Source organism: Taurulus bubalis, assembly GCF_910589615.1.
Source record: "Taurulus bubalis genome assembly, chromosome: 9".
Lineage (NCBI taxonomy): Eukaryota > Metazoa > Chordata > Actinopteri > Perciformes > Cottidae > Taurulus > Taurulus bubalis.
Genome location: NC_136597.1, coordinates 20,439,880 through 20,453,608, shown reverse-complemented (window position 1 = coordinate 20,453,608; position 13,729 = coordinate 20,439,880). Strand labels below are relative to the sequence as shown.

Sequence of the window (13,729 nt, the reverse complement as noted above, 5' to 3'; positions counted from 1 at the left end):
TGGCCAATATCGTTCTAGTGATACAACTATTGTATAAAAAACTATAAACTCGCTATTTACTCAGACACCTCTCCCACTTTTAGCTAAATATGGCAATAGTATTAATTGTATCACAAGAGATCATGAAATAAAATAATTGCACAGTAGTTTGTATCAGCAACAATCACGATTGATGACAAACCTAAAGCCCAGAATTCAAGACGATGACTGAGTACATTTCATTTCCAGGCTTTTTGTGACACTGGAGCCCTCCAGCCTGCCCCGTGTGTGCGGCGGAGGCGCGCTCGCCATTGGCTCGGCCGCCTGTAGGGGCGTGGCTTCGTGGTTTGAGAGTGCTTAGGGTGCACGGGGTGTTCAAGGGATGGCTAAGGGAAAGCGTACTTGGCACTGATCCCTCCTTGCAGTGTAGACTGCATTTTACACTAGGCAGCAATTTGTTCTGGGGGGGGGGATGAATGTGTCATAAATATTCTGCGTTTTACAGAAGGGCAGCGGATGCACGTGTAAGCAATGCGATGAGGCCAGTGCACTTTGCGAGACTTGCGCTGCAGAGAGCCTCCGCGGAGCCCGCGACCTGTTGCTGACAAGCCGGGGAAAAGGAGAGGGAGAGAGGGGGGTGGGAGCCGCTCGGGAGAGACAGAGAGGGTGCTTGCCTGGGTGAGACGACAGCCAGGGCTTTCTTCGCGGAGGGAAAAATCATGCAGTTTGCAATCTGGCTGGTTGGACTAATGTGTCATCTGTCAGCGCTGGTCCGGGACACTTTGCAACACCGATTGCATCCGAAACAAGGTAATGTGTTTTTTTTGTTTTGCTGTGATTTAGCAGTGCGGGGGAAGTTGCAGTGTTTGGAAATATGTTAAAAAAAAAAAAAAAGTCAAATCTGTGGTGATTGAGAATGATGCATGGGTGCGACGTTTGTGCTGTCAGAGTGCATTGCGAGTTACTTTATTTTTTGTGATTAAAAAAAAAAAAAATGTTGCAGAAAGCTTCATCAAGCAGCTGTCATCGTACGAAATCATCACCCCGGTCCGCGTGAATGACTTCGGAGAGTCGTTCCCCCACAAGTTGCACTACAGAAGGAGACGGCGGAGTCTCAACGGGGACCTGTCGGGTCTGCGGGTCCACTACAGGATCGACGCGTTCGGGGACCGCTTCCACCTCAACCTGACCGCGGAGTCCGGCTTCATCGCCCCCTCGTACGCGGTCACGCACTTGGGAGTGGAGCAGAGCCCCGCCGCGGACTCCCACCTCCACGACCAGGGCGACATGCGCCACTGCTTCTTCCGCGGACAAGTCAACGCCGAGAGCGAGTACCCGGCCGTCTTCAGCCTGTGCACTGGCCTTGTGAGTATGAGCTTTTCACATTGTATTTAGAGTGCACGTCCCCCTTCATAACCCGCAGAAAAAGTGAAGCGTGTGGGAGTGTAACGAGAGCAAGTGTTGCTGGACAAATGTCACCGATGAGGAGGGCGCGCGCATCGCTCTCTGTGGGGAGCAGTGCTGTCTGTCTGGGCATCAGGGTTGTGTGGTTGTGTGGTTGTTGTTGTTGTTGTGGTTAGAGATTTGGTGTGACAGCTCTACTGAAGTGCCCTTGAGCATGACACACTATAAATCTCCGATCAGCTCTTGTCGTGGTTGCTGCCCTTTGACCTGCACTGAGATATAGGGCAGCATGTATAAGGGGTTGAGTCTACACATGTGCAGCGAAGAGCTATTTGGTGTTTTTATTTTAACAACCACGTCTTTGCTGCTATAAGAAACCTCTAAACCTTCACATGCAATACACACAAAAACACAAAATAAACAGCAGACATGCTAAAACTAGTGGTCAGGTAATTGATTGGTTGATCGACTGGAATTTCCAAGTAATTTATGAGTCTCAAACGCCAAACATATGCTGGTTCCGGCTACCTAAATGTGCCGGCTTTCTGCTTTTCTCAGTTTTGAATCGCTGTAAGTTGAATATCTTTTGTATCAGAGGCTGCTGGTCTGATAACACAAGCAATCTTCTATTTGAAGATGTCACCTGAGCTTTCTGGGAACTTGTGATTGGAGTTTTACTTTCACTCTTCAGAGCTACAGAAGTAATTGATTCATCGGGAAAATCAGATCAGCTGCGGGCCCAAACTGCAGACATTATAAATCCGTCTAAAGCAGCTGTTTGCCTGTTGATTGGCCTCTTACCATATCTTTTAGATCTTACGAGTCTGTAATAGAGTTATTGGGTAATAATGAGTTTACGGGCCCCATTATACCATTTGAGGATCCTAAAGTCATTTAGTTTGCAGACTCCTGTGTGAGAGAATCTGAGAAGTGTTGAAGGGGATGACTTCATGGGTCACATAAGGTTACCGGTCCAGGGGCAGGGGGGTTGACCTCCGTTGCGCCAGCCGGATCCTGCGTGGTTGGGGGTGCTTGGCTGGACTCAGCAACACAGACATGAGGACCATCCCCTTGGAGTCTCCCTGCCCGTCAACACCCCTATCGGTGACATAATCCTTATTTTAGATAGGCGCACTGTGTATGGTACCAGGATAGCATGTTGATCTACTACATTCACAATGCATACAGTGATTATACTCCTGTTAAGACTTGGCATAATAATAAAACATGTTTTGTGATCCATGCCAGGGGGGGTTACCTCCCATTCAGTGTAGCTTTGGAGAACAGAGACCACCACCAAACCACATAAAGTGTTTTTCATGTTTATATAACAATTTAAGACATGACGTATGCTGGAATTATCAGGGTAATAAGCCCCTTAATTGCCCCTCTGCCCAAATTTGATATATGACTCGCTTATCCAAACATGTTTGCATCCTTTTTCAAGCAATCTTTGTTGCTTATCCGCATCATCACTCATTGAGAATGACAGGACAATGGAAACAGCACCAGAGGCTATAGGGTCATAAATGTGTCCGTATCTGATCACTGGGGCTTGATGGCCGTGCATATTTTGTTGGGTTGAGGTCATTAAGGAATAATTAAGCCCTAAAACAAAGGGGTCATTCTAGAAAAAGCAGGTTCCCCTTTTTGTCTAGAGTTGCTCAAAGCCGTCCCCAGGGGGGAATCAGGGAGGGAGGCGGGGTTGAGGGGCTTTTGGCCTTTTCAAAGTGAGCTGTGATGGCCAGGAAAAAGGGGAGAAATGCTGTGAAGAGGAGACAACTGCCAATGAATGTTGTGAGGAACATAAGGTCCGCTCACACCGTGGGAAATGTCCCTGAAGGAGCTCGCCCTCTCAGTTCACTCACACAATGGAAGTGTGTGGTGAGTCAGCCTGTCCTGAGAAATGAGGCTATCTTCATTCCGGCACCAAGCGATGCACCTCTGTGTAAAGATCAGGCTCATGACACCTTTATGTCCTGTTTGACTTCAGCGATTGACTGCGACTGTACACCCCCCCCCCCCCCCCCCCCCCCCCCTTTTGGGTGAGTCAGCACCCGCTGGGTTTGAAAGCGTTTCTGTGGGATTTGTCCCAAACAGATGTGTGCCAACATCATTTCATCCATGTCATGGTGGTGACCCCGCTTCAAACAGGAGTCCCTCAGTTGTAAGGTCCAGTTCAGCACCCGCTACTGAACAGCAACCATTGTGTCTGTCCAAACTTTTTGCCAGATTTGCAGCTGAGCTAATGCTGGGAAACCATGAAACTCTGCCCTCTCCATTGACTCAACAGAGCATTTGTCTGTTCAGCCTTCCATTAACACCACATGAGAACTTTAGAGGGGCTCAACCATAATCGTCTAATTAAAGTTAACTCACCATAGATTTGGATTTACAAAATACAGGTCAACATCTCAGTTGTTACATTACAGTCATTACATTTAGAAGGCTGCAAATGCTAGTTTTTAAGATGCAACATTCTGCATCATTTAATGACGAAGTGCAAAAATACACACGCCCTTACTGGGTCCTGTCAATACTTAGTTTGATTCATGCATTGCAGAAGCAGTTTTATTCATCCACACTGGCCTGTCAGAACAGAATAAATGGCAATATTCCTGGAAAGTGCACAAGTACACAAGGCTCTGAGTGCGGTTGTTCCTATCCTGCGCCTTGTTTTCACAAGCTTATTACACTGCAGCACTGAGCACACGTCGCACTCGAGGCCTGTAGCGCTTTTGAGGAAGTACGGTGCATACGTGCAAGCCGGCTAATCCTTCACCCTTTGAAAGGCGGCATGGAAAGGTACACAGTTTGTACATGTTTTCCATATCCGATTTGTTTTCCATTATCAGGCGTCCATCACTCATGGGGATGGTTATGGAATAATGCTGCCTTAAAGATAACATTCCAGTGTCCAATGTCTTGTTTAAGTGAGCGCATGAAATTACCATACAAACACCATTGTGCCTCATGGCTGAGTGAGCTAAGAAGCTTTGTGAGGGACTGAGCTGCCAAATCAATATTAGCATTCCTCTGTCAGCAGCTCTGTCCATGTATGATGATGTCATTCGTCCCAGTGTCAGGTTGTGAGGTGAAATTAATTTCCACAGTCGGAAACATGCACTCAATAGCTCCTGCATAAAGGTGTCAAATGATTTTTGGAATCATGATGACTTGCTTATGCATTGATGAATGTATGAAAGGTTTAAAATGTCTCACAATTGGCTGTTCTCATGATTATGTTTTCCACAATGACTGATAGTGATAGCATGTTTTTTCCATGTGCACCTGTCAAAAAAAAAATGAGCATGGACATAACATGCACACTGGTACCCAAAGGCAACACAGAAGGACTGCAATTAAACCGCAACCTCTTTGAATGAAACTATGCCCTAACCTGTAAATGAAACCTACACACATACAGTGCAGTATGCACATATGCAAGCGCCTACTTTCATACCAAAGCCGTCAATGATGTCTCTTTTTTTCCCCCGCTCTAGATTGGAACATTTACGACACAACACGGTGAATACTTCTTGGAGCCGCTTTTAAACGCTGCCGGGGAGGAATATGACGAAGAGCACAACAAACCTCATCTTGTCTATCGACACGAGAGGAAGAGGAACATCTCGCATACTGACAACAACACAGAGCCCTGTGCTGCCTCAGGTAACAGACTTACAGACTGCATAAATATACTGCCTGTAACCACTGTCTGTCTGACTTTCACCCACAGACACGTACTGTACATTCTGATGACCTGCGTTCACTTTCTGAGCCTTTCTGAGCCTTCGCAATAAACACGGCCCTAAATAGGAAATTATCCCCAGTCACGATCTTTGGCTTGCAGGATACCCAACAGGTTTCATCTTTGTTTAAGGAGCGTTATTGAAAATGTATTTAAGCAAAATGCACTCCAACACTGCCTGGTGTTTCCACTCGCGTTCTGCGAGAGCATTCAGTCCCAGACCTGTGGCAGCAGCTCAGACGGAGGGAATCATAACATTTCAGGTTGCACTTGCGATGAAAAGAACTGGAGAGGTTTTCCGCATGGGAGGCTGCTTGAAAGTTCCCCCGATTTCATTAGAATTTTTATGTTTGAGGCCTTTGGGTGGTGGAGAGGCCCTCAAGAGAAAGCGGGGTGACCGAGTGGAGTTCACCGCCATGGCAGGCCTTAGAGTCGTCCCCGCAGGGAGCTCCTTGGGCGGCCTTTGTGGTGTGATGCAATAAATCTTTTATGTGCAGCCCACTTGATTTGCTTGTTGTCTGAACCCAGCCATTGTCGCCTGGTGGCGGCTATTGTGTGTGTCGGCGGTTTAAAGAACTTGGGCTGACCTGATGGGCGAGGTCAAAACCTTCTTAATATGCTTTGCCCTTTCACTCTCTCAGTCTGTGTGTGGTAAACAGAGACTGAGAAATCTGGAGGGTCTCTCAGCCCCCCACTCGAAGGCACTTTTAAGTATATACTCTCCTTTAAGAATCGAGAGTGGAGGCGTGGTGAATGACCCTGACTGAATCTCCCAAGAACCTCCATATTCATCATTCAGTCTTAGCCAGTTATCCTTTTATATCTACTTAATCGTAAATGAGATACATCCTGACTTTTCAACGCATAACCTCAACTGTGAGCCAGTATACTTCTTGTTGGAAGGGTGTTCAGTGTACAGCTCGACATAGTAGGGAGGAAAACGCGCACATGGATGAGACACCTGTAGGTCTCGATCAAAGGGCTGCAGGTAAACAATAAGCAGCCGGATTAAAAGATCCAGAAGGGCCCGGGTAGGACTGTGAGGTGTCCCTGGCTGCGGCTCCTCAGCTTTATCAGATAGGCCTCTCTCCAGATGCGGTGATAAATGTGCTCTTTGAAGGCCCATACTAAGCCAAGACTAACAGGCCTGTCCTGTCTTTTTATGGGAAGGAGTGCAGTACACGTTGCTACTAGCCGGTTGGATGTAAACACTGGCTTGGCACGTGTTGTTCTGCTAGCAAAACATTTGTAGTGGATGCTCCTGGTTTTAGATTTGGAATTCTGCCTCTTGGCTTTCGACTTTTAAATGTGTTAATGTTAAATGTGTTTGAGATGTAGCATATTCATCTCTGTGGGCTATGGTCTTTTCTCTGCAGCTCTTCCTTTCTTTTGTGTCCAATCTACACCATGTCTGTGCAGTTCTTCTGTTCTTTATGTTCTGCATCAGACTAAATCAGTGTCTAAGTATGGGGGCTCCTAACCACAGCACAAATGCTGAGAGAGAAAGAAGTGTAGAGAAACACATACCAACAAGTAGAATTCGTGTTAGCAGGGGAACAGAGCAGACTGTGCTCTTAAAACTGAATTTTGTACCTTTTCATAGGTCACAGAAAAGATGATAGAGCATCTCATTTAGCTGATAAATTGTTTATTTAAATACTAAATATGTAGGTTTTGAAGATACAATCGTAGATTATGGAGAGTGTAACCCATCAAATGTAAATATGTGGATATGAACCGTATACACAGAGTTGCCAGCTGTTACTGGAGCTACAACAAGATGTTTCTAACAATCCCCAAAAATGTGAATAGCTTACTTTTCATAATAATGCAATACATTTAAACATCACCAGACAAAATGACCACAGAGCCGAATCGACACCTCTCAGACAAACATTACCACCCACTAAAAGGCGTGATTCATCATTGCATTTGACTTTGCTTTACCTGATGAACTGGGAACTCAGGGGTTAACAAAGAAGATGCGTTTGTCTACAACAGGTTTTAATTCAGTTTAGTGCATTTCTGTCTTTAGTAGAACCATCCAAAGCAATGGATTTATAGTATGAAAACTCAGATTTATCTCATCATGTCGATGATAGACTGCAGGACTTGTGGCGTTAGCGGGGGGGCGGATTCCTTTCCCAGTATCTCCTCTTTTTGAGGAGCTATAAAAGCACTCTTTGTCAGGGTCAGTCATCTTATGGCCCTCTCTCTTTTCCTCTCTCTCTCTCTTTCTTTCTCCACTTTATGTTCCCGTGAAGAGGACTCTTGCCTTAAATCAAAATTGGCACTTGGAGTTTGAGTGCTGAGGGGTTTGGCAGGTTTGGGACTTTGAAGAGGTTTGAAGCTTTATGGGCCTTGCAAGCCTGAAACATGCTAACTATCACAGTGGATCCAAACACATGGAAGTCCTGAATGGCCAACGCAGCCTGCTAATCTGCTAGCCAGCGTTTTCCCCTCTGTAAAGACATTGTTTTGCCTGTTTAGTCCCTGTGTTGATTACTATTCTTCCTCTGCCTTTGCGAAAGAAAACATCATTTTGAACATGACAGAGATGAAACAAGCTGTGTTTTTATCAAGCAGCCCTCCAGGATACAGAATGAATCACCAGACCAGACATTTGGTGAGATAAGCTTTTTTTCTCAGAAAAATGGCGTGTCATATTTCTGCTTTAACGCGCTACAGACAGTGCCAGAACAATAACGGGGACTTCTGTATCTATTGAGGCCGTACGACTTTTCCAGAGTTTGTACAGTCCCTTCACAGCTCGTGTTGAAAGAAGAGGAAGGCGATGTTTCCACATGCATTTAAAAATCAAGGCAACTTTTGTTTTGTTAACTCTGCGCTTGTCATCTCTGACACGTACGAGTACTTGACTTTTTTTTCGTACATATGCCGTCACTACCTGTGAAGTGTCAGAAACAGAAGTGCAAAGATAAGAGCTTCTAAAGTGTTACCTTGAGGGAAAATGAGGTTTTGTTACCTGTCTCCGGCTGTTTTCCCCCACTGCATGTGTGCATTCATCCGTATGTGCAGTTTAACATATGACTTAAATTCAAAGTTTCCAAAGAAAAATGCGAAATGTGAGAGTCAATTGAGGATCTGAACCACAAGAGCATTTAGTTTGATCTCACTGACGGACATTTCTAGCAACTGTATCAGCCTTCTGTCTGTGTCAGCCAACCTGGGTGGCTTCCCTGCTGTTTAGAATATCTCTCGTGTAGATAGCTGTTGTGTGGGTGATTAATGTTTTAAAGTCACAGGGAGCCTTGTTGTGCCTGGTCCTGGCTTTTAAAAGCCCCCGGGGAAGAAGCTTACTGGGCTCAAATCACAACACAGCTCCGACCTTTAATGACACATTCTACGGGGTATCTGTCTTGGAGCTTGCATGTGAATCCCTGCGTCGTCCTTCGACATAGATAGCCACGGGGGGATGAGGGTGGCTACAGATAGGGGCAGATTCTTCCCGCTCCGTCTCTTCCCTTTGCTCTCTAAAAACCCATGTGAAGACAAGCAAGAGACGGAGGTATCTCTTTCTCACAGTCTCTGGCTGTGTGTCTAAAGCCGTGGGGTGTCATATTTTGTCTGAATTAGAGATAGTGAATTGCACACAGACGGCTTGACAGCAAACGTTGCCAGCCGTAAACCCAAACACCAATGTCCCAGTGTTGGCTCCGTCACGCTTCACCCGATTTCTTGATGGCTGACTGAGGGCGGCTGGGACAGCGTCGTGATCGGCTTTGATGCGGCAATACTTGGCACACATGGCATCTGTGCCCCACTGACCCTCAACACAATCATTGTATAGGATTCCCCCCTTGGTGCCCACTGTGTATACATGGTAGTTCAAATGCTAGCATCAGGTTTTTGGTCAATGGGTTCATTTACATGGAAAATGCCCTCCCCCGCCTGGGGTTTGAACTAGCCGACTTGAATCGCTGCCCGCTCTCCCTTTGCGCTTTCATGTATGTGAATGGAAGCACTTGTTGATTGTGACCTCACTTCCCTCTTTGTTTGGAGTCACTCACTGGACGGGTGGATGTGACCTTGAGTTTTTCCCCTCCTAGAAGTGCGTGGTTACTGGACTTGCTGACTTGTTTGCTGGGCCTCACTTGCAACTATGTATGCGTTAAGCTCTTTGTTTCCCTCTTAGCTCCGGCTCTTGACAGGGGTCAGGGAAGGTGGCCAGTCAGGGAGTGATGGACGGGTGTTGATCATTCGGACAACCTCTCTCACCTTTAGGCTCTTGGCTTTAGATGGTGCTGAGATTCTGACTGTCAGATGGCTCCAAAAGGCTTAGGCTTGCTTTGTGAACCCTTTGCCCCCTGGATAGACTAAACGTCCCCCCCCATTCCAGGAAGTGCCTATTGTTGCCATGTTTGTTTTTGCCCTTTTGTGTGCATCCATAGCATGTGTGTCAGGAGTGCATGTCATCTCCCTGGCCTGTCAGTGGACGAAGACACCCGCTGAGTATTGGGAATTGCAAAGCAGTCCAGTGGGATGGAGAATGGGGCTTCTTTCTTCATGTGTTTGAGCAGCCCTGGCCGGCGCTAAATGTGCCTGTCGGTTTTGCTGCAGAGCTTGGCAGAGGCCCCAGACTTTTCCTCAACTCCCACTGCCTGCTTTTCTTCTTTTACACCTGCTTCTCTAAAGTAGCTTTCTTGCCCACTGCTTTTCTATTGGCCTCCATAGAAGCAAACAATCAGAATTTCTTTTGTCTTTCGATTGTCCTTTTGAATGGACATAGAGTATTCTTTGGAATGCCAAGTCGATAATGTTACTCCTAGTTTTCAAATGAGTTGAACAATGTGTTCTGCAATACACTGACTGGGAGTCTTGAGCCAACACGTGTGTTAGTTTTGAGTAATGTGCACGTTTTCTCTTCAGGCATGATGCTTTGTCCCATCGTTGCCTCAAATTTCATGACACTGCATCATGAAAGAGCTAATAATATGGCCCATTGCACTCATTGGGCATCATATTTTAAAATAACATATACTCTGGACAAGGCTGGGTAACTACAGACAGTCTATAACTTTAATAGCTGCCATGTGTCTGCCTGCCCTGAGGCCTCAACCCCATTGAACCCAATGCGTTGTGTTGTCTCGGGAGTTCCCGTGACAGATACCAGCTGGGGCTATTTTCTGCCACTGTCTACTGTCTGGCCATTCTTAACAGATGGGGGCTGATTGGGATGGCAAAAGCAACTTGAGTGACAGTGACTGACTGCATGGTGGCATGGGTGGCGTTCAGAGGTGAGCGGGGGTGACAGATGAACAACAGTTTCCCACTGAGGTGGACTGGGGAGAGGCCGTGCTGGGAGCTGGCCAGTCGCCTGTGGCTCTTGCTGTTTATCATCCGAGAGGCCAGAAATCACTCAAAACTGCAGACATGCTTTGTATTTGTCAAGGCAGAACTTTTTGCTTCAGGGTATTAAATCGTTTTTTGGGGATATTTGAACATATTAAATGATGCTGACTGCGTTGGAGGAACATTGTTACAATTGGTCACAATTGGTTTCCTTTAACATTTGTAAATTATTCTTGTATGGGTTTCTGGTAATTCAACTCTGGGCTTATTTTCACAGTTATGTCATACTCATCTATGTAATTTCTGAGATCTAGTAGCACGGCAACATTGCTGTTACAAAGTTAATTTGTCTGACTGAGCGATGCTGTTCCCAGGAGTCAATCAGTGCAACGCTGTTATTACTGACAAGAATGACGGCCAGACCTTAGAAAATATGATCCAAGTTGTAATAAACTGGAATTATTTTTTAAGTGCCCCTCTGTATGTTCTCGTTAGATGCCAAAGTCAGGTGCTATGTTAATTGTTGGTTTTATGATGCTGTGGTTTTCGAAAGCCTTGTACCTTAATTTTACACCATAAACCATGAAGTCATCCCAAAGCGGATTCCCTTTGCAATAAATAATGACTAAGAATGAGGAGCTCTGTTTTCAAAATAGTCTCAAATCACGTCGGCAGTCAAGTACTCACATTTAGAGTCCTTTTAGGAAATTACATTCAGTTATCTCCATCGAGGAGGGAACGTTTTAGCCCTGTTTGTATGTTTGTATGTTTGATGCGATGGCTTTTTGTGTTTGATGCAGACCCATTTTTAAGAAATGTACTATTATTAAAACAGCAGTTGTTGAGGAGGCTGAATGTTGATGGATATTGGGCTCTCAGTCATGCATCAGTCATGTATGCTACAATCTGTTGATATGAATTTCTTTAAATCTGAGAGTCAGAAGCTCTCAGTTTGAGTCTGCCGAATGAAAACACTCCAGGCCCCTGCCCATCATAGGATTCCTCATCCATAAGTAGTGTTTTGTCTCCACAGAGGAGGTCTGCTACTCCAAACACATTCTTCAGCTCACAACCGTGCTGTCTTAAGCACGTCTCTGAACTGAAAATAACAACTGAACTCTGAGAGCACTGTTAGTGTACAAAGCCCACCGTCTCCCAATGAGGTCAAAAGCCATGCCACTTCACTTTAAAAGCCTTCTATAGCAACAACAATTAGCTGCCTTTGCTACTCTCTGTCTCGCCACAGAATTGCACTTAATTGTGCCTCTGTCTACAGGAGTTTCAACATGTTCCCCCTTGAGTTGTACTGTCAGTAACCAGAGTGTATGACCTCGTATAGAACCAGGGCAGTACCAATACTCAATGTAAGGTATACTGTCCATTTAATTGGCACCCGGGGAAAAGAGCGCTTTAACTCCCAGCGGGCCATTGTAAAAGAATGTTAATTAGTTCAACAATGAAATGTGTGTTCCCCATTGTTGGGTTCTTGGCATTGATACTTTTGACAGAGAGCTGAAGGAGAGTCAAAGAGCAACTCTTTGATCTAGATTGAAATCTCAATGAGATCCTTTAGGACAGGCTGAATTTACATGAATGGGCTCAAACAGAAAGTGATCAAAAATGCTGCCATACTTATTAAAATGTTCACGAATGAAAGTCAATACGTGTACATGTACGCAAATGTACGCATTCAAACCATGCTGGAATCTTGAAATACGTATGTCCAGTCCTAATGTGTGGGTTACCTGCGATGCAATATAACATGCTACTGAGTGAATAGATACACATTGTTTATGATATGCATTGTGTTTGATTATCTTTTGGCCCAGTAATAAAGAGCTTTGCATGTTTACAAGTCAGGTAGGCGTTTGAGCAGAAAAGCGAGTGTGTGATGTTGGTCTTTTTCAGCTGTGTGCATACCGGAGTTAACCAAATTACAACATTTATAAATGCTTACACTCATCTCAGCTCCTTTTATTGTTCTCTGTTATGAAGAACTGCTGGAGCTCGGTTTTTACGAGCTTGCGGTTGTAAGACGTTTTTTTTTACGAGTGTAAAAATAAATGGAACGTCTCAAATTTGGATGTTTGGCAATCAATTCTAACCAATACTCAGACGAGGATGTGTAGAGGAGGCTGATTGGATGCCCAATGCCCTGAGGGAGATGTCATGTCTCTGTGTGTCCGGCAGGTCAGGGCACTCACCCCTGTCTTCTCATGGTGTAAGTAGCAGCTCACTACCTAGTGAGAGGGGGATTTGAACCTAAGGCGATTTGGGAAAGGTTGTGTGTGGCTAATCTGCACTGATTCAAAGGCTATTACAACAGGGACCATATTTTCTCCTCCTCCTCTTCTTCTTCCTCTCTTTTTTCATCTCACACTCGCTTGCTCTGAGACTTAACACCAATTTCTGTTGATGTAGATGCTCCTCTGTGCTTTGATAATCCCTTTGATGTCAGACTGTCTGCGGTGATGAGTCTGTTTAAGGGGTTTAGTGTAGTGGGTTTGGCTTTGGAGAGATTTTTCCTGGAAAATACAAAGCTCTGTCCTGGCCCAGCTGCCCGGGCTGTGTGCACTGACAGTCTTGGCGCTGACTTGCATGCTGGCACCGGCGTGGGGTTGGGCCTCACGGCAGCAAGAGCTGTGTGCCTTTGTGCCAGGGAGTCACGCTCCGCCTCGCGTGCCCACTGGGGGCATCACTTGAATAATCTCGGAGCGCTCGGCATGTTTACTTTTTTTTTTTTTTGCTTTCCTCTGACCTAACAATTGCAAACAATCTCTCTCTGTGCGACTGTCTGGAAAGATTGAGTACACAGAAGACAATAGAACGCTTCACTATAAGCGGGTTATCCAAAGTTGAGGAGGTTGTTTAGAATGACGGACTCCAAACTATGCTTGGCTCGTAAATACTGACGGTCACAAAACTTCTGAGAGTCATGTATTTACTAAATGTCATTTTATGTTTCATTCATTTCTCAAAATTGTTCATTCCCATAAATACCTTGCTTTGTTTCCTTCAAAGCAAGAAACACACTGCAGAATGCTATGACTGTTAATATAACAGTGTTGTATACATTTAATATGTGGATAATAATGGATGTGAAAAATATGCCCCCCATTTTTGCAAATATTGCAGCAATGCATTTTTGTCCTGATGGAATAGGAGCTTGTCAAATAACTCTTAAATTGTACTTTGTGTGTTCTGTGTGTTTTGCATGATTTCTTTTTCATTCCTGCTACATTTATCTATCACTTTGTCGGCTAGCTGCTTCAATCTTTCTTA

At 45.2% G+C, this 13,729-nt stretch overlaps 1 protein-coding gene across 1 annotated transcript in view; it reads left to right on the top strand.

Moving 5' to 3' along the window:
• Positions 1-698: 698 nt before the first annotated feature.
• The window catches only part of LOC306741839 (A disintegrin and metalloproteinase with thrombospondin motifs 20), a gene marked incomplete at both ends in the record, with an annotated part of 74,527 nt that continues 61,496 nt past the window's right edge, over positions 699-13,729 (top strand). Inside the window, 3 exons of the mRNA XM_079224159.1 lie at positions 699-789; positions 983-1,344; positions 4,887-5,055. Of these exons, the coding sequence (XP_079080285.1) occupies positions 699-789; positions 983-1,344; positions 4,887-5,055 (622 nt within the window). The remainder of the gene's footprint in view (positions 790-982; positions 1,345-4,886; positions 5,056-13,729) is intronic.